Source organism: Chinchilla lanigera, unplaced genomic scaffold, assembly GCF_000276665.1.
Source record: "Chinchilla lanigera isolate Chin_1 unplaced genomic scaffold, ChiLan1.0 scaffold00001, whole genome shotgun sequence".
In the NCBI taxonomy this organism is placed as follows: domain Eukaryota; kingdom Metazoa; phylum Chordata; class Mammalia; order Rodentia; family Chinchillidae; genus Chinchilla; species Chinchilla lanigera.
In genome coordinates this window covers 32,211,944-32,233,307 of record NW_004955402.1, presented here as the reverse complement: position 1 = coordinate 32,233,307, position 21,364 = coordinate 32,211,944, and the positions used below count along the sequence as shown (strand labels likewise).

Here is a 21,364-nt window from a genome sequence, read left to right as displayed (position 1 = left end):
TCTTGGACAAACGATTGCAAGCTTTACCGAGGATGGCGGGGTGGGTGCAAGGAGCGGTGCTGAATTTCTGCCCTGTATGAGTTGGAAGCCGGGCGCAGGCAGGCAGCCCACAGGCCATTAGCATTCAGGAACTACAAGCGCTGTCCTTGACGGGCTGCCCGGCTGACCTTGCTGCGCTTTCTCCGGAGAAATCTCCAGGAGCGCGGGAGGACTCGACCGCGGAGCTGACTCAGTGCCCTGCAAGCCGCATGCAATGTTGCTGCTCAGCAAGACCAGCTCCGCAGCCGCGGCTGCCTCTTCTTACCCTCTTTTTCATTCCAAGATTCAAACCTTGCGTTTTCCGCTCCACCCTTCCCCCTCTCCACGGCCCGCGGTGTCGTTAGTCCGACCGTCCGGGTGTTTTGCCCCCGCCCCCCCCAACTCCCATCCGCAGAACTGAAGGCCAACCTTCGCGCTCCCTCGCTGCGGACCGGGGTTAGACGTGGCCCACTCCAGGCAAGCCCGAGCGCTGGGCGCGGACGATCTAGAGCGGAGCAGGAGGGGGCGGTGCGCGCTGGAGCGCACGGGCGGACCCGGCCCGGCCAGCTCCCCATTGGCCGCCACCTCGGCGGGGAGGGGCAGCCCCGGGATCGGGGCACCTGCGGTCCCGCTCCTGGGGAAATCGGCTGCTGCCCCACACGGGCGCTCGGAGGTAAAGACAGCTGCGGGAAGGCCTGAGGGCCGCGGGCGATCTCTTCGTGACCGGCCCTGTCCAGTCGCCCCCGCGGCTTCACAGACGTTCCAATGCCCCTTGCTCCGACTGCGCCAGCCGGAAACTTTGCCCTGCAAAGTCCTCCCCTCGCTTGACCGCACGGTGACTCGCCTGGTCGGCCGCGCGCCCCCTCGGGCCCAGGAATCCCACGCGTGATTGCTGGGCCACTCCGCACCCTGCGTCCGCGGCGCCCCACCGCCAGGATGCGCTACGCAGACCCCTCGGCCAACCGGGATCTGTTGGGGAACCGAACTTTGCTCTTCATCTTCATCTGCGCCTTTGCGTTGGTGACCTTGCTGCAACAGATCCTGTATGGCAGGAACTACATCAAGAGGTAAGAAAGTCCGGGGGAGGGGATGCACGGAGCCCACGGGCGAGTCTCCTGGTGACCGCAGCCGCAGAGTCCCCAGGGACCAGTGGCTGTGGGATCTGCGCTTAGCCCCAAGCCCCTGCGTCAGGCTTGGGTCCTGGTGCTGTGAGTAGCATCTCGCTGTCAGCGGCAGGAGGGCGCCTGCTCATCTTTGGCTGGCGGACCCTGACAACTTTGTTCTGCTCTGAAAAATCGAGAGCAGTTTAGAATTCTAAGTAGCCAAACTGACAAATCTATTTAAATGCCACGAGCTGGCGGCAGGGATCCTGTCCGTGTTCCCCAAACCTATAATTCCGTGGCCATTTGGTTGGAGCCTGAAGGTTCAAAATCGAGTACATTTTTTGTTTTGTTTTTAAACCTAGTGGGTACCACGTTTTTGTGGAGCCCTTAGAAGGGGAACATTTATCTCCACAAGAGCGGCGGGTTGGGTGGGGGTGTAGTGAGCTGTGACGATGCATTGGGGTAGTGAATTCTTACAATCCCATAGCCTCTGGGTCTGTGAACACACAACCTGATCCCTCCCGAAGAAGATGGCTCTTTCTCATCTTTAAAGCCAAAGGTCAGAGCTGCGCAAAAGTTGGATTCTTCCCGACCCCATCCGCAGACAAACTGTGAGAAGAGAAAGGGCAGTCGGAGGTGTCACTCAGAAGGTCCGACACAGCCTCAGTGTCTCTGAAATGCAGTCTACACTGAAATGCCAGCCACCTCCTGAAGCTTTGCTGGCTTGGAGGAAACACTGCAGGTGACTCGAAGCCCTCTGCTAGGCTGGAGGAGGGGTTCTAGGATGCCTGTATACCAGAGCCTTTGGTAAATACAGCACCCCCCCCCACACACACACATATATATACGCTTTGGGGGAGGTTCTTCGCTGCCCTGTCTCCCTACCTGAACCATCTTCCCCATCATTATAAGAAAGAAAATATCTCTCTAGCTGTGTAACCATCTCATTTTCTTCTTGAAACTTCCAAATAATAGAATAGTTGTCCTTTATCCATCCTTTGGGTTCTATTTCAGTTGTATGTTCTCCCAACCTGGCCTGCCCTGGAGGGTGGGAGGCCAGAGTGGGAAAGCTAGGAAACGGAGTTGTTTCCCCTCTTTGTGACACTTCTCAGAGCCAGGAAAGGTGAGTCCCCTTGTCTCATACATTTATTTCTAGCCAGTCACTGCTTTTGACCTTCCCAGAGAGCCTTGTTTCCTGCTTGGTGGCAGCCCATGTGCTGTGTAAGTTGTGAGTGGCTCTAAAAGACATTCTCAGAGTTTCTTGGTTTGTTGGGTCTTGTTGGACCTGCCTTCTCTTTTGGAGACTGTTGTCCTGGACATGATCTTGTGCAAGGACAGAGAGGTCCCAGAGCCAGCCCAACTGCAGCTCTTCAGGCCTATAGGCTGCTGCTGTCTGGCTGATTTTCCCGTTGTGAGGAACATCTGGGCTCCTACCCACTTTTTCGTCTTGGGGTTGCTGGGGCTGCTGGGACTCCTGCCTGGCCAACAGGGGAGGTATCAGTTCCAGGGCAAATGCCAGGTGCCCCACTGCTTCCTGGCTCTCACAAGCTTTACCTGGCCTCAGGTGGAGTGGAGGGACTGGCTGCCTGGAGCCCAGCAGTTGTTCCAGCTGCTGCCCATCCCTCTCTTGGAAACTCTGACCCTTCAAATCACATTGATGCCACCTTAAGGCCTTGTTTTAGAGACTCAGCTTAGTCTGACCAAGTAAGTACAATTTGTATGTGTTGATTATGGAAAAAAGCCCTGGATGTAAAGAGAGAGATAATAATGTAGTTCTAGTGCTCAAGGGGTTTGGAGTCTTTTTAGGAAAACAAAATGGACATAAAGGATGAGAAGTATAAAACTGTCTGAGAAGAGAGACATTGATGGGCTGGAAGGGTGAGGGAAGACTGGAGAAGGTGAAACTTGAGTATGTTTTGAAGGAAGGCAGCCATTTGGATGGAGGAGGGCATGTGAACATACACAACTGGAGGGAGTAGGAACAGAGGTATAGAGGTGCAGGTGTGCAACTAACCTGTCTCATCGCTCTCACACCTGCACAGCTGCACGTGGCTCAGTCCTTGGTTAGTCCATCAGGAAGGCTTCTGCCATCTTGAATCCTGTTGTGGCTGCCACATCACTGCATGCAATTATTTGCTTACCTATCTTGTTTCCTCTGCATAACTTAACTGTAATGAACTAATTCCAAGGGATTTTTGGTCTGTTTCCTATCTGGAAACCTCAGTCCTGTGTTCCTCAAGCAGAGACCACTCATAGAATCACCAAGAGGCCATTGAAACACAGATTTCTGGACCCTGGGTCTCACTGTGGGGTGTAATCTTGTTGGCAGGTCCCCTGATAGCCTGTAATTAGCTCCCCCTGTTGCTCTAGAACAGTGGTTCTCAATTGAGGGCAATTCTGCCTCTAGGCAATGTGCAAAGGCATTTTTGCTTGTCATATGCTACTGGCATCAAATGGGAAGAGGCCAGAAGTGCTCCAAAGGTCCTCCAATGTATAGTCTGCCTCCCCAAAAGAGAATTATTTAGCCCCAAATGTCAGTAGTGCCAAGGTTGAGAAATGAAGCTCTAGACAAGAAGGTCTGATGTGGCTGGCATGTAATAAGTACCAATAAATCCAGAAAATAAAAAATGATTGATGGTGGGGGTGGGTATGTGTTTGCATTGTGTGTGTATGCAGGGGCTCTCACACATAATGCAGAGACATAGGGAAAGGTGGTTTGAATGATGTGAGTGAAGAAAGGGGCAGCTCTAACAATGGTCAGTACCTCTGGTGAAGTGCTCCAAAGATTGAAAACAATTTATTTCATTAGGCTATAGGGAGACATAAATGGTCCTTGAGCAGAGTGCTGACATGATAAAAGCCATTAGGAAGGAGGATATCTGGGTCTTGTCATGAAGGGACAAAAGGGAGAGAGGCTGGAGGTATTATCATCACCCTATAAAAAGTGAGGAGACGTTGTTGTAAGGAGTGGATCCACTTTAGAGCCAAGGGATTCCTGAAGACTGAAGTGATGCCACCTTACACAAACCCCAGGGACAAAGGGTTTTCCAGTGAGAGCTTAGGAACAGATTCTGTAGAAGGCAGTGGGAGATGTGAGGCATGTACATCTATTTCTTTGGGCCCTTGACTGCTCACTGAGCTGTGCAATGGGTACTTCTGAGAAGATCCATGATGATCAGTCAGAACTTTGGGGATCCAGTTTGGCCAGGGGGGGAGAAAGTAGGTGGTGCTGATGGCTTAGTGCTCTTGGAGTCTCTTCTGGAGGGTGCATACACTATGTGGATTAGGAGGAAAATACATGGAACAAAACTTTGAAGTTTGCCCTCGATGCTCTTGACTTCCATGTCTGTGCTTGATTGAACAAATGAAGATTTACTATGTACTGAGCACCAGCCTAGATGCTGAGGGTGCAGTGTATGCAGGATAGACAGAGGCCAGGTCCAGGGGAGCTCATGGGCTGTTGGAAAGACAGAAAGACACATGACTCCAAAGGGAGGCACACCTGGAGGGATGGATAAGGAACTTTAAGGTTAGGAATGAGAGAGCCACAGTAAATCAATGTGCTCTAGGGTGCCTGGAAGCATTTGAGAAAGGTCTCAAGAAGAATGATCCACAGGCACAGATGTAGGTGGTAAGAAAGAAGGGTTGAAACTCAGTTTGAGCAAACAGTGAGGATGCTGGGGGAGCTGAGTATTCTGCCTCATGCATTAGAGCTATAATGTTGAAGTGGGTGAAGCACACAGGACCAGAATGTGGCAGAAGGAGCAGTCAGGACAGGGACCCCAAGCCTAATTATGGATGTGCTGAGACAGTGGAAGGCCACTGTGTGGAGCTATCGAGCACCTCTTCAGAATGAGCTCAGGGACGTAGGTAGGAAACATCCAGGCTAGTAATGTGGACTTTGGGGTCACTATCCATCAAAGTCAGTGTTTTGGGAATTCTTATGGTTTTAATGCACAGTAAGAAATATATTTGGGAAACTCCACCAAAAGACTTCTAGATTTATTAACAAAATGCAGTAGCATAGCTGCCTATATAGTCAGCACTCAAAAATCAATAGCATTCCTGTACACAAATAACAAACTCACTGAGAAGAAAATTAGGGAAATGTCTTAGTTACTTTTCTCACTGATGAGACAAAATACCAGATGCCCAATGTTAAGGGAGGAAAGGTTTATTTACTTCACAGTTTGTAGAGGTTTCAGTCCAAAATCAGCTGGCTCAAAGGCAGGGTGGCTTGGCAGGGGAGAACTGTTCATGGCAGGCAGAATATAGCAAAGCAACAAGGAACCTTAACAGCACTTTTCTTCCCCTTTTATCTTATTCAGATTACTTGGGGTGAGTAGTACTCACATCCTTAATCCTAGTGCCCTTGAGCCTAGCATTGCACCATTAATCAGTTCCAGCATCACAACCTTTAAATCCAGCCACCTCTGAAGGAGCCCCACCTATGACTGCATGAGGCTTTCAGGGGAAATCTAGACACAAGCCGTAACAGTAAATCACACCTTTCACAATAGCATAAAAAAGAGAAATACTTAGGAAACAATCTAATGAAAGAAGTAAAAGACCTTTATATTGAACATTATAGTACTCTGAAAAAGGAGATTGAAGAGTGGAAAGATATCCCTTGTCCTTGGGTAGGAAGGATTGATATAGTAAGGTATCCATACTTCTAAAGGTGTTAGATTTAATGCAATCCCAATAAAAATTCCAATAACATACCTCACAGAATTAGAGAAAACAAACCTAAAATTCATTTGGAACCAGAAGAGACCTAGAATAGCAAAAGCAATTCTGGGCAACAAAGGTAAGGCAGGGACATATCACAATCCCTGACTTGAAATTATACTACAAAGCTACTGTGACGAAAACAGCATGGTACTGGCAAAAGAAAGAAAAGAAAAAGAAAGAAAGAAAAAGAAAGAAAGAAGAAAAAAGATCTGAGAATCAAAAGAACAGATTAGAAGATGCAGAAACAACTCCAAACACACTCAGCTTTGACAGAAGGTCAAATGGTACTGGAAAAACTGGCTTTTCACATCTTGAACATTAAAATTAGACCAATATCTCTCACTATGCACTAAACTAAAACTGAAATGGATCAAACATGTCAATATTAAAACAAAAACACTAAATCTTCTGGAAGATACAATAGGTAGAACTTTTGAAAGCATCGATATGGCAAAAACACTGATCACACAGGAGCTATCACAAAGACTCAACAACTGGAATCTCATCTTATTAAAGAACTTTTGCACAGCAAAAGAAACCCCCAACAGAGTGAGGAGACAACCCACAGAGTGAGAAAAAATTTTTCCAGCTGTTCCTCAGAGAAAAGACTAATATCTAGAATATATAAAGAACTTGGGCTGGGGATTTAGCTCAGTGGCAAAAGCGCCTGCCTGGCATGCGCAAGGTCGTGAGTTCGGTTCCCAGTACCGGAGAAAAACCAAAAAAAAAAAAAAAAAAAAAATAGAATATATAAAGAACTTAAAATAATTAGACCCCCCAAATTTAAAGATCCAGTCCAAAAATGGGCATCTGAAATGAACAGACACTTCTCAGATGAAGTACAAATGGCAAAGACATATATGAAAAAATGTTCAACATCGCTGGCCATTCAAGAGATACACTGAAATTCCATCTCACTCCAGAAAAAATGGCTATTATCAAGAAATCAACCAATAACAAATGCTGATGGAATGTGGAGAAAAAAAGCAACCCTTCTCCACTGTTGGTGAGAGTATAGACTGGTACAACCACAGTGGAAATCTGTGTGAGGATTCCTCAAAATAATAAAACTAGAAGCTCCATTTGACCCAGCTATTCTCCTTTTTGGTATCTTCCCAAAAGAATTAAAAGCATTATACCACAGTGATACATGCACACCCATATTTATAACAGCATAGGTTATATTAGCTAAATCTTGGAAATAGCCCATATGCCCATCAACTGATGAATGGATGAAGAATATGTGGTTTTTGTGTACAGTGGAGTACTACTCAGCCATAAAGAAGGATAAAGTTGAGACATTTATAGGTAAATGGATGCACCTTTAGACTATATTCTTAAGTGAAATAAATTGGACACAAATGTTTACTATTGCATTGTTTCTCTGATGTGAAAAACCAAATGTGTAAATAAGGACCAAAATGTATAATAGATATTGTGAAATAGAAAGAAAATGTTCAAATGGAAAGGGGAAGAAGGGAGGGGAAAAAGAAAGAAAAGAAAAGAAAGATAAGAGAATAGGGGGAAAAATGAAAACAAAGCTTTTATAAATAAGGAGGGGAAGAGGGGTTGAAGGAAGGGGAGGGGAATGGGGAAAAAAATGGGAATCAGGACATATTATGTACGGGTACAAATTCCCTGTAGTGAATGTGATCATTATGTACATCTACAATGTACCAATAAAATTAATTTACTTTAAAAATGAGGAAAAAAATATATTTGGAGAACAACAAACATTTTGTGAAATAATATTTGGTCTTATTATGAAAAATCTCCTCTAGTATTTCCTGTTCTACTTCATTAAAACTTCTCAATTTCTCTAAGAAAATACAATGCAATATTATTCGATCTTAAAAAATAAAGAATTCCTGACACAGGTTGCAAAATGGGTGAACCTTGAAGACATCATACTAAGCAAAATAATCCAGGCACAAAAGGGTAAATACTGTATGACTCCACCTACATGAAGTATTTAAGAGTTGTCAAATTCATAAAGACAGGAAGTAGAATGGTGGCTGCCAGAGGCTGGGCGGGAAATGGAGAGTTGTCATTTAATGAATAGAGAGTTTCAGCTGGGGAAGGTCACAGAGCCCTGGAGATGGTTGGTGGTGATGGTAGCACAATTCATCACATTGTGGGTGATCTGGGTGATTTGGGTTGTGGGTGATCTTAGTGCCACTGAACCGTACACTTACAAGTGGTTAAAATAGTAAAATTGTTTTGTGTATTTTTTTTTTTTTTTACAAAAGTTGAATAAAAATCTGAAAACAGTCTATTAAATTTGATTTTACAGGGCTGGGGATTTAGCTCAGTGGCACAAGCACCCGCCTGGCAAACGCAAGGTCCTGAGTTTGATTCCTGGTACAAAAAAAAAATTGATTTAAAAATCCATTTGGTATAAGCCCTTAGAAAAGTACTGGTCTGTGGGGTGGGGTGAGCACAGCTCGGTGATAGAGCCTCCATAACAAGTGTGAGACCTTGGGTTTGATCCCCAGCATCAGAAAAAAAATTTAAATAGTAAATACATTAAAAAAATACTGATCTGCATTGATGGGGTTGGATGCAGTCACCCAGGAAAGAGCAGAAAATAATGGTGGTCAGGGGACAGAAGAGAGCCTTGATGAATGCCTGCACTTACTGAGTTACAGAGGAGCCAGCTCAGGGACCCAAAGCTGGGAAAGACAGGGAGGAATGAGGAGGTCCCCTTCCACACCCATCCTGTACTGGGACTGAATTCAGGGCCTCCCCACTGAGCTACATCCTCAGCCTCAATTTTATTTATTTTGATATATGGTCTCACTAAGTTGTCAAGTTGCCCAGGGTAGGTTTAAACTTGCAATCCTCCTGCCTCAACCTCCCAGAGTCCTGGTACTGTGTGCACCCCTGAGATTTTTGTTTATTCATTGTTTAAGTCATGAACATTGGGGTTTTCCATTTTTGATGATTGCAAATAATGCTGTTAGGCACAAGTTTCTTCGTAGATATGTGTTTTCATTTCTCCTAGGTTTGTATCTTTGAGTAGAGTTGCTAAGTCCTATGGCAACTCATATTTACCATTTGAGAAATTGTCAGATTTTTTCCCAAAGTGGTTACCCCAATTCATATTCTTTTTAGCAGTGTATAAGGGTCCCAGTTTCTTCACAGTAGTCATTATTAGCTGTCATTTTGATCATAGCCATTCTGGTGGTTTGAGGTGTATCTCATTGAGGCTTTGATTTTGCATTTTCCTGATGACTAAATGTGTAGAACATCTTTTTATATACTTATTGGCCATGTGTATCTCTTCTTTGAATAGATATTTTTGTTCAGATCCTTTGCCTATTTAGAAACTGGATTATTTATCCATTTCATCATAGAGTTATTCTGGGCTGGGGATATAGCTCAGTAGCACAAGCCTGGCAAGCACAAGGTCCTGAGTTCGATTCCTGGTACCAAAACCAAACATCATAGAGTTATGAGTTCTTTTTATATTTCCAATATAAGTCCCTTATTAAATGTATGATTTGCAAAACATTTCTCTCATTCTTTCTTATTTTAAAGATAAAAAATATCAAAATAATAACAGTGAAGACAAAACAAAGCAATACAAAAACAATAAAAATGATACAGGGTTTCAAAACAAGATGATAAAATTGATAATGGCATGCTTATATCTGGTAATCAGAACAACTAATCTGAAGGCAAAAATATGCAATATAACAAGCACTGTTGAATTCCTGCAACATTTCTCTTATTCTGTGAGTTATGTTTTCACATTTTTTTTTCAGTGTTGAGGATCAAACCTAGGTCCTCTTGGGTGCTAGACAAGCACTCTATCACTCATCTGTATACCCAGCCCTATGTTTTCTTGTTGGTGTCCTTTAAAGCACAAAATTTTAAACTTTTGATACATTATAATTCACCTAGGATCTTGTTGTTGACTGGTTATTTAAGAAACCATTGCTTAACCTATGATCACAAATATTTATACCTATGTTTTCTAAGAGTTTTTAAGTTTTAGTTCTTATATTGAAGTATTCTATACATTTTGAGTTAATTTTTGCACATGGCTTGATAAATCTTGATTGGAAAGAGAATGCCAAAAAAGCCACACCATTGGGAGTATTTGCCTAGGTTTTTGTTTTGTTTTTTGTAGATATCTTCTAATAGGTAAATAAAATTCCATACACTTGTACAGTGTGTTAAGTGGTTTGGTTTGAATCTCAATTTTGTTAGGTGCTTTTTCTACATCTATTGGATGATATATAGTTTGTCTCCTTTAATCGTTTGATGTGGTAAATTACATTAGCAGATATTGAACATATAATTTTAGGGATAAAACTAGCTAATTTGTGGTGTATTATTTGTTTTATTCACTGTGTGATTTCATTGACTATTAATTTGAATTAGGATGTTATGTCTCTTCAGTGATCATGGCAGGTAATTTCCTTTTCCAGCTGTCTTTGGTTTTAAAACAAATCTTGCAAAGTGGGCTGGGAGTGTTCTCTTTTCATTGCTCTCTAGGCTGATTTTTGAGATCATCTGCTCTGACAGTTTGGTAGATCTTTACCTGTGCAGCCATTGCACATAATTTTTTTATAATAGGAAGACTGAGTTGGGGATATAGCTCAGTGACACAGCACCTGCCTGGCAAGCACAAGGTCCTGGGCTTGATTCCCAGTAGCTTAAAAAAAAAAAAAAAAAAAAGGAGAAAGAGAAAGACTGAGTTACTAACGCCTTTCTTTAGTGATTTTAAAAATATTTAGACTTTTTATTTTTTCATTCAATTTTGGTAAATCATATTTTTGTATAAACTAAAAAAATTGAAATGTATTGGCATCAAGTTCATAGTAGTCTCTGTTACATTTCTGGTGTATCTAGAGCTGTTGCTCCCCCTTAGTGCCTAATATCATTTACTTATTTTTTTTCTATATTTTGCAGCAATGTTTGTTAAATGACCAGATTTTGGCTTTGTGGATTTTCTCTTGGATATTTGCTATTTTACTAATTCTGATTTGGAATTATTCTGTCATTCTTTTTCTAACTTCTCATGTTAGATGCTTATTTCTTTAAATTTCATTTTTTTTATACTCTAATATAAACTTTTAAGGCCATAAAATTTCCTCTGAATACTTCTTTAGTTATATTCCTTCAGCTAGGTGTTGATGGTGATGATGATAGCAATTCAAATCATATTGTATTTGCTGTGTTCCACATATTAGTCTGACTGTTTTATGTATTAATGTACTGTTGTGTTTTTGTCTTTTGTGGTACTGAGACTTAAACCAAGGGCCTTTGCAGAGAACAACACCTCCAGCCCTCTATTTATTTCTTTTTGAGACAGAATTTTGCTAAGTTGCCCAGGCTGGGTTCAAACTGTTGATCCTCCTGTTTTAACCTCCCAGAGTACTAGGATTATAGTCATGTTCTACCATCACTGGTTATACTGAATTCTTATACCAACAAATAATAGATACGATAATCATTTTGTATATGAGGAAACTGAGGCCCAGTGAAATTGAGTAATTTGTTCGTGGTCTACCAGAAGTAGACCTTTCTTTCTCTTTCTTTCTTTCTCTTTCTCTTTCTGCCTCTCTTCTCCCCTCTGCTCTCTTTTTATGAGGTGAGGTCTCTTTTTTTTTGTAGTTCAAGCTGGCCTTGAACTCACTATGTACCCTAGCCTGGCCTCAAACTGGTGGTGATTTTCCTGCCTCAGCCTCCTTAGTGCTGGGATTACAGATATGTGCTACCCCACCTGGCTCAATATTTTCATAGTTTATTTTAAGTATTTTCTGATTCCTATCATGGCTTATTTTTTAACCCATAAATTTAGAAATATTTGAAAATTTCCAGGTATTTCCTTTTTTTACGTCCTTTAGAATTTGATTGACTCAAAGGTATTATGGGAAAAGAACATTGTATTTATGATATTGATTCACCCTTTTCAACATTTGGATATCTTTCAATTTATGGGTATTGTAACCAGCATGTAATTATAGTTTTTATAGCCAGTCTAACAATCTTTGTCTTTTACACAGAAACTTTAGTGTATTTACATTTATTGTGATAAATGATGACTAAGGATTCATTTCTACCACATTTTGTTTTTTACATAGGCCATTTTTTTCTCCCTTCTTGGCTTTGGAATGATTTGTGTTTTACTGGCTTTAGAAGGAAGTTTATAATGCAACTTTTCTGCCTTGGGAAGGCTCTATGGCCCATAGAAGAGAAGCATAAAGCCCTGGGTTTAGCTAATGTCCATAGGGCAGCTTCTGGCTTAGAACTCATTTACTCTTATTTCTTTCCTTGCCAGATTCTTCATCCACTTAGGAAGGTACTTTAAAGATGCTTTAATTGCTATTTCAGTGTTTTGTAGTGGGATGTTGCAGACTGACTGTGTTCCTTGGAAAGCAGACCAAGCCAGAGATTAGAGTCAGGGTGTTTATTGCTCCGGGGATCAATACCCGAGGGAGAGGAAAGAATACGACTGGGCAGAGGGAGAAACTGAGCTACTATACAGTCCCAAACCAAGCCTGAGCTGACCCCATAGGCAGCCTTGGAGTTGGGATGGCCCTTCAGACTTGCTCAGCTGGGATGTTGGAGTCAAACCTTCACACTTCCACGTGGATCAGTCTGTCACTGGATGAGACCTGTCACTGAAAGGGGCGTGGCTCTGGGAGAGATGGCTCTCCTCACTTGCAGCAACTCCAAGAGAGGGCTGCACGCTGAGGTCTGTTAGCTTTTTTGGCATCCCCAACAAGTGGGGAAGAAACTCCTTCTTCCCTAAAGAGGATAATAGAGGTGCACAGAGGTCTTCTCAGTCTGCCATTTTTTAGAATTGGGAACCTTGAGTGGATCTGTTTCCTGGTCCCTCTTCAGACCAAAATCGTACCTCTGTGTCTGAAGCCCATCCTGAAAATATACCATTTCTCCTGCCAGCCATGGGTCCTTAACATATATGGTATCTGTCCTAACTGTGCTTTTACCCACGCTATTTACCCACCTGCTGTTTCTTCCCAGCTACATTTCAGTCCAAATCCTGGCTCTCTCTCCACTTCCAGCCCACTATGTTCTTTCCTTCCTCCGAATTCCTAAGCATCCAGACTGTCTTTACTAAGCACACTCTGCCCTGCACGGTCCTGTTGCTTTCTATGCAATTGCACAGTAGACTGGAGCTGAGGCAGAGCCTGTTTTGTCCTGTCCCAAGTGCAGGTGACCCTCCTGTACTTTGTCTTCACTCCAGCTGTCCTTCTCCCGCACCTCCAGGGTACAGATCTGGGCTGCCTCATGTGGCTAGTGCAGGCCTGAGACTGGAGGATATGAAACGAGGTCAGGGAAAAGGACAGCCTGACTTTGTGCTGCCTTCATGTGTGTATCCAAAAGCTCTCCTCTCTGGGCCGGTTCCCCACCTCCAAAGCCGGCTGTTCCACTGCCCTAAGATACAGGTACAGCCCAGGAGATTGAGACCATGGTGGGCTGGAAGATTATCTATCCAGAGTACGGCTGTTGAGGGAGAGGATGCCCTAGAAAAGAAAAGGATGCTGAGAAGACTGCAGCCTGGGGCATACACCAGAACTGCTTTACTTGCTGCAGGGCTGAAACAACCAGAGTGAGCCTAAGTAAGGGACCAGGGAACAAAATTTAAGGAGGCCCCACTCGCAGGTGTCAACCCTACGCTTTCATGAGCCTGAGAATTGAGAGTCTCTTTAAAGGCCATGCCCTGACCCACTGCAGGCTCTCTCTAGTCCTTTCCTCACCCAATGTGTGTCCAGCCCTGCACAAGGCTTGGAATGGTTGTTTCTGTCCCTTCCCCAAAGTCCCTTGGGGACACAGTGGTACCGGTTTATTCCTGGATTTCATCTCTTCCCCCTTGCCCATCTTTCTCCAATCCATTTCTTTTTGACACTTGTTCTTTCCAGGGAAATTTTACCTCTTAGAGGTTTAGCTTCTTCTCTTTGACATCCATTTACACTCATTTTGCACCTGATAACTTCCCAATTTAACTCTTAACTCTACCTGCTATCCTAAGGGCATAATTCCAGATAGGCACACACACACACACACACACACACACACACACACACACATGTGCAGGATACATCAGGCAGTAATATTAATTATTAATATTTAGCTGGGTGTCGTGGCACATACCTATAAGCCTAATACCTAGGAGGCTGAGGCAGGAGGATTGCTGCAAGTTTTAGCCCAGCTTGAACTGTATAGTGAGTTTAAGGCCAGGGACTATGTAGCAAGAACCTGTTTAAAAAAAAAAAACAAAACATTATTATTAACATTTACTATGGGCTCATGTGCCAGGCTGTAATTTAAGCAGATAATCCTAAGTGGGGGTTAGCTCATTTAATCATCATAATCCTATTAAATAGTTTATGACTCGTTTATTACTTACATGGTAGCTAACTTGCATAGAGTCACACAATTTGTAATAGCTTTGTAAAAAACATAAAAGATGTTTTATTCATCTCTGAATTCTCAGATGCTAGCACAGTGCTTGACATTAGTTACTGAATAAATGGATGCAAACCAAAGGAATCCCAAAACTTTTCCCCAACAATTGACAAACGTTCATTAAACACCCACTCAGCTTTGTGCTGAAAGAGGGAGGATGTTACTAAAGAATTGTTAAATGTGAAGCGTGCCCTTAAGGAATTTACAGAACATTTAATGAGCCAAAATGAAAATTTATGTCAGACAGTATAATAAGCTCATTATTGTGTGGCACAGCCTATAAATGGTGCAGGTTTCAGAGGAGACAGTAATCAGGACAGCGAGAGTAGCCAGGTGGGACATAATGGAGGTTTTGTAGAACAGGCAGGTGTTAGAGACTGGATTTGGGGGTACCTGGGGGACAGTTTGAAGTGTTAAAGCTGGAAGAACAAGTAGTAAAATCTATTAAAGGTTTTAAACTATTTTTTTCATTCCCCAGTGCTCAGTGTGATTAACTGACGACCTTTTTGGTCTCAGTTTAGTCTTATGCAGTTTGGGTGGGTGAGCAAGATGGCTATTCTCTGGTGAATCACAAGGGCCTGGTCCTTTAGGAAAATGGCTTGGCCTAGGTCTTGCTGGCCCTCTCTGGGAGGGACCAACAGGTTTTGCAGTGCCCCTGGATTTGCAGGGGTAAAGATAAGTTAGTAAAGTCAGGAAATGTGTGTTGAATGGCATGCATGGAACGTTCTGGGGTTATTGGGAGAATAAGATGCACCCATGCTCCCTGCAGCCCAAGATGACATTAGATGGGGGCTGCTTGTGGTGTGCTTGTGCCTTCTCTGGACAAAGGAAGCCCAGGTGCCCACATCTTCTAACTTTTCCAGCCAGCAGCTTCCCCTTCCTCCCAGATCAAAGGAGCAGGACTTCCTGGGATCACCATTGCTGTTTCTGGAAATAACAACACTCAGAGGAAGGGTTAAGGGAGGCAAGAATTCCCAGGTGCTTTCTCTTTCTTCCATGTTAGGCTCGGCTGTTGTCTCCTTCTAAATCAAGGTTATCCTCTCAGCTTTTCCACCAATTTGCCTGCAGACTAAACGTTCCCACAACCTCCTGCCTCTCTCCAGGACCTAGCTGGTAGGGGCACCATTCTGCATGCCACTGTCAGGCCTCTCTTGGTTCAGGTTGATTAATTGTTCATTCATTCATTCATCCATTCACTCATGCAGCAAGCATAAATTGAGTGACTTTTTTTTTTGTAACCTTTATGTGCTATCTTTGCATTACCAGAATTTTAGAGCAAGTCCCAGATCTGGGGGCTCCAAAAGACCAGAGGCGGCCATCATCCCCAAATGCCAGTGAAGGAGACAAATGGTGGTGCAGGGTGCGGAAGGCACTTTCATCCACAGGGCTGTGCCACAGAGAGAAGATATAGAGTTTCAAGATCTGTCTTCCTGGTGCTGATAAAAATTTTGAGATTTTATAGAAAAGGGGAACAAAGGGTAGGGTTGGAGGCTTGCATAACTAGAGAGTATACATAGTGGGACAGGGTAGGAAATTCTAGTCACACTATGTTCTGGCTGATTGCTTTCTAAAGAAATTCTGTGAGGTAACTCGAGAGATGTCCTTCTGACTTAAGGTAGCAACCCAGGTCCCTCAAGATGATGGCTCCTATTTTGGTTTGGAGGGTGGCCTCGTCATGAGGTAGTCTGTAAAGCTGTGCCTCTCCTGGAATCAAAAGTAACTGCAGGTTTAGGACAAGGAAGAGGAGATTCCTAGGCTCCACTCCAGGAGCTCTAGCACAGGAATTGTAAAAGCTGGCAATTGAATGTCCCTACAAATCTGGAAAATGCCTTATCTTGGTGTCTTCAGTCTCAAAGTAGGATAACATAGGGTGGGTAAATTTAGAGCTAATTAGCTCTGTATTACCAGTTTGTGGAAAACATTCCTTAAGCAATTAATATGCCTATGTGCAAAGCTTAGCAGGGATTTGACCCAAAGTTCTAAGGTAAAAAGGAAACAGGTATAAAATGAAGACAGAGATCCTAAGCTTTGTTTTACTTTGTTATTCATGGAGCATCTGCAGGCCAAGCCTTTAAGTCCCTGTTATATTTGCACCATCCAATAGGATAACCGCTGATCTCACATGGCTACAGAGCACTGGAAACCTGGCTAGGCTGTATTGACATGTGCTGTGTGTAAGTATAAAATATGAGATATAACATATCTCATTAATTTTTAGATTATTTATATGTAGAAATGATAATATTTTGAATATATTGATTAAATAAAATGCATTACTAAATTTAATCTTACATATTTCCTTTTACTTTTTCAGATTTTTTTGAGAATTATAGACTCATATACAGCTATAGGAAAAACAGAGAAAGAATCTGTATATCCTTCCCTTAATTTCCTTCAAAGGTAACATCTTTCCAAACAATACAGTACAACATCATAACTAGGAAGTCAGTGTTGATACAATCCATCAACCTTCTTCAGATTCTACCAGTTTTACATGCAGTCATTTGCTTGTGTATTTCATTCTGTGTAACTTTATTATATGTGTTTTCACTTTCTCATAACGTGGTTACCAGGAAAATTCAACTTACAGATGTGACTCCTGGTGTATTTGTATTGCGTGGTGCTATCTAGTCATTGGCATCTGAGATGGATCAAACATGTTGCTTTTACGGAGCTCTGATGGGCAAAGGAATGTGTTTCAAACATCCATGGAAAGTTCATATCTTAGATGTCACATGCCAAGAAGGTGATGCAGATTCTTTTTCATTACTACTGGAACTGGGAGACTGAGAAGCCCCTAGGACCTTGGGCTGTGTAGGAGCCTGTGTTACACTCGCTCTGCTGGAAACAGAGTGGGAGCTCCAGTCCTGACCACTCAGCTACCTCCTGTTCAACTCCACTCTCCACTGTTCTCCTCTACTCCTCTGCAGAGTCTAAAAGGCTGCCTTGGGGCTCACAGGGTCAAGTTTAGGAACCACAGGACAACGTCAGCATTTGAATGAGCCTGGAAGGAAGAAGAGCAAGATTTTGGTATAGAGCATGAGAGAGGCAATTCCAGATGTGTTGGTTGTGCAGGCTGCTGTAGCAAGTGTACAGACTAGGAGGCTTTCCCAGCAGAAAGTGATTGCTCACAGTTCTGGAAGCTGCAAGTTCAAGTCACATTGTAAGCAGAATGGGATCATTCTGATGCTATGAGAGGGAATCTGTTCTGTACCTCTTCTCTACTTTTGGGGTTTGCTGGTAATCTTTGGTGTTCCTTGCCTAGAAGATCTCTGCCTTCAGCTTTAGTGCCATTCTCTCATTGTGTCTCAGTGTCCAAATTTCCCCTTGTTCAAGGACACCAGGAATGTTGGATTAGGGGTCCACTCTACTCCAGGATGAGCTCATCTTACTGTACCTGCAAAGACCCTATTTCAGAATAAGGTCAAATTCATGGGTATTTCAATATATGAGTTCTGGTTGGAAGACACAGTTCAACCCATAACAGTGGAACCAGCAAGAACCTGGATGAGAAATAGTGTGGTTGAAGTTATGCTGCAGTGGGACCTGCAGGTTTGGGGAAGAATGTGGGTGCTAATCTCAGCTACATGCATGTGGAATCCAGGGCATGAAATAAGAAGGAGAAACAATACTTATACCAGCTGTGGTAGAGAGAGTGGTTAGAATAGAGGACCCTCCTCCATGTCCTCAGCACTCTGGTGCCCTCAGGAAGACAGGGATCTTCACTATGCTTGCTGTGGGACACAGTTTGGGACCTGAGTGCAGAGGAAAACTGGAGGGCTGATGTATTCACTCCCTATCCCACCCCACCTGTGGCTCCCTGTGGACAGCATCTCCTTCCTTTAAATGTTGAACAAGTATTTAACAAAGAGTAGTTGAAGGGGTGTGACATTATTGGATGGCCCACGTGCCCACATGTGTGGTCTGGCCAGAAGGTGAGGTGTGGGTGATGAATAGGAAGTAGGGGGGGCAGTAGGTGTCAGGAAGGCCAGGCATGGGGCAGGTTGGCCATCGGGAACCCAAGCTCCTATTGTAGGCTGCAGGTAATGTCTGGCCTCAGAACCCAGCCTGGAGTTGTTCTGTGTCTCCATGGACTCTCCTTGGTGATTGGCACCATGTGCATTATCTCCTCCCTGTGTCTTGGCACTGTGGGCACCCCCAGGCTCTGCAGAACCATGTGGCTTTAGAATTCAGGATTCTGCCTTCTCACCAGAACCTTGGGCTTATGGCTAAGGGGCCTAGGGATCTTGAGGGGGCCACTGCTCTGCTGCCTATGGAGCTCCCATCTGCTCTGATGCCTCCACTTGCTCCTCCTATCTACTTCTTTCCCTCTGGAGGCAGGGAGCCTGCAGCTCCTACCCAACAACACCTTTTCTTTTGCCCCATATGAAAACCTCTGCCAGGTGAACCTGGAGAATGAAACCACTTTCTTCCCCCACTGATGTTCTCTTGGGAGACGTTAGTATCTGAAACTTCACAGGAAAATCATGAGTCAGTTGTCAGGGAGGAGCAAGACAGGCAAGGGAGAAGAACCTGGTGATTATGGCATCAATCCCCCAGAAACACAGTGCAGCTGGCAGCTGGTGACATTTCTGCCTTAGTCTGGGTGGAGACACCCTTCTTGCTCCTCCTCTGGACCTGGGTGGGGGCAGGGAGGCTGGATGGGGGCAAGGGAGTGGGATGAGCCTAGGCCCAGCTCTCACAGACTCCAGGTGGCCCTGTGGAGCTCTTTGCTCCCCAGAAGATGAACTTGTCCCACTTCCCCTCAAGAGGACTTCACAAGAGCACAGAATGGTGACATTGCTCTTGCGACCTGATGCTGCATCACTTACACCTGCATCACTGCCCTGCTCCTCAGCCCCATCCTGCACCTGAGGGCTTTAAAGGCACTCATCCTCTGTGAATGTTCTTCCCTAGAAACCACTTCACCATCTCCTACCTGTCCTGCCCTCCACCCTGTGTGGAATGCACATCACATACTCTAAGCTCCCCATCTCCCCTTCCTCTCTTCTTTTTCTCCTCCACAGTATATTTAACCCTCTGGAACATTACATATTTTGTTGTCTATTAATTTATTGTCTTTATTATTCAGTTTTTCATTCCTGGGACAAAATATTTGACAGCACAACCTAAAGGAGGAAAGGTTTATTCTGACTCACAGTTTCAGAGGTTTCAGTCCATGGTTGGCTGGCCCCAAGGCAGAAACATCACTGTGGGAGGGCCTGGTAGAGGAGAGCTACACACATCATGGCAGCTAGGAAGCAGAGAGAGCAAGAGAACCAGAGAAGAGTTTTGGATTGATTCAATCCATTGCTGAGCATATGAGCCTTTTGTAGGACATTTTAGATCAAACCTTAGCATTGTTATCATACCTGACCCCTGCTAGTAGAAATTAAATGCCAGTGGTCCAGGGCCTTTTTTGGTTTGTTCATTGTTGAACTTTGGCACCCAGCCTGGTGTGACTGTTTAGTAAATATAGAATAGTATAATAAAATATTGTATGTAGTTTAATGTAGAATGCTAGTGATCTGCTGATTAGTAATAGAAGAGTGGTTATACATTTTATTTCCCAAGTCTGGCTTGGTGTGAAAGAATGGCTCACTTAAAATTTTTCATTTAATTAAGACATACAACTAAACCTAACCTACCAGCTGGTAGGAGATTTAATCTATCTTTGTTGAGGCCCCTTCCCTGCAGCCCTGTCCCCTGGGCCATGTGAAGTCCCTTGGAGACCTTCTGGAAAACAAGACAGTTGGAGGGTTCCCCAGGCCACCCTGGCTTCAGCCAATATACCCTTTACTTTCCGGAGGTTTCTAGAGCCTAAGGCCTGCTGTCTTTTCTAAAGGAGGTATGGAAAGAAGACATAAAACCATTCTTATGGGCTTCCTGGTTTTGAGAAATCTTTCCCTGGGCTGTAGTCTGCACCTCTACCAAGCCCAAGATAACCCATCTTTGACTTCCCTCCAAGATAGTCTAGCATAATTTCTTTGGTGACCTTTGAAGTCTTTCAGCCCCCATTACCCAGATGGCCCTAAAGTAAGAAGATAAAAAAAGGCAATCTGTGGGGGAGGGAAAAGTAAATTAATAATTCTATAGCTTATTCTCCCACAAAAGTTAAGTACTGATTTTTATGAATGATTTTCTTCTTTTATTATTATTTTTTTCATATAAGGTTTATTCAAAGTTATCCTCATAGCAATGATGAGCTAAGTCATTTGCATTTCTATTCAATGTTCTGTCAAATGGGAGGGAAATGGGTGGTTACAGACACGGCTTCAGAATCACACTCACCTGGGCTTCCAAGTGGGTACCTGTCACCCTAGTGAGCAAATCTATTGTGTGTGAGGCTAAGAGGCTGTGGGTTGCTGACCCAGAACCCTTAGTGAAACTGATTTCTGGGACAGGGCCCACAACTTTGGTGGTTGGAGAACCAAACTGATTGGACTTCTGAGTTCCAAACCCATCTTGGCAACCTGCTGGCTAGGAGTTCACCTCCTATAGTATCCCTCAATTTCCACTGCTGTGAAATATGATGTTCACTTTGCCTCCCACGCAGGACTGGAGTCAGGAAGGAGCAAGATGAGGAAAGTCAGGGGCTATCAGCAAGTGGTCTTAGTCTTCAGCATGGCCTGTTTGGTCTGCACAGTGTTTCATGTTTGAATTAATTGACAACATATAAAAGTTGGGAAATTAAAAATAAAAGTCTAGCTTCCCAGCATCTTTTGGGAAAATGAAAGAATTGGTACCTCAGGCCTATCTTGCCACATATCAGGCAGAGAGTGTACTCCCCAGCCCATGTTGCCTTTGCTTCATTCATTCTCTGTCTACCTCCTGTCCCTCCCCCAACACACACACTCTACACTGGAGATTAAACACAGGGCCTTATACATACTAGCCAAGCACTCTACCACCGAGCCATGCCCCTAGTCCTTGCTCCCCAGTCTTGAGCTGGCTCCCTAGTAGAAGTGAAGGGCTCTGTGGGAACATAAGATATTAACGCACAGTTGCAGTTTTATTGGATTTTTTAGCCAGAACATGTTACATGCCAAAAGGTCCAAGGAGAA

The 21,364-nt window shown here is 43.8% G+C and overlaps 1 protein-coding gene across 6 annotated transcripts in view; it reads left to right on the top strand.

The window, feature by feature from the left end:
• Positions 1-624: 624 nt before the first annotated feature.
• St8sia5 (ST8 alpha-N-acetyl-neuraminide alpha-2,8-sialyltransferase 5) overlaps positions 625-21,364 on the top strand; it is a 66,772-nt gene continuing 46,032 nt past the window's right edge. For 3 of the 6 annotated variants that reach the window (XR_259076.2, XM_013510476.1, XM_005372876.2), the window contains exon 1: positions 634-1,085. Coding sequence is in view for 5 of the 6 variants with exons in the window: in XM_013510476.1 (XP_013365930.1) it covers positions 955-1,085 (131 nt within the window). In the remaining variant the exon portion in view is untranslated. Of the gene's footprint in view, positions 1,086-21,364 lie in introns of all 6 variants that reach the window. The other 3 variants (XM_013510464.1, XM_005372877.2, XM_005372878.2) reach the window with 3 other exon arrangements.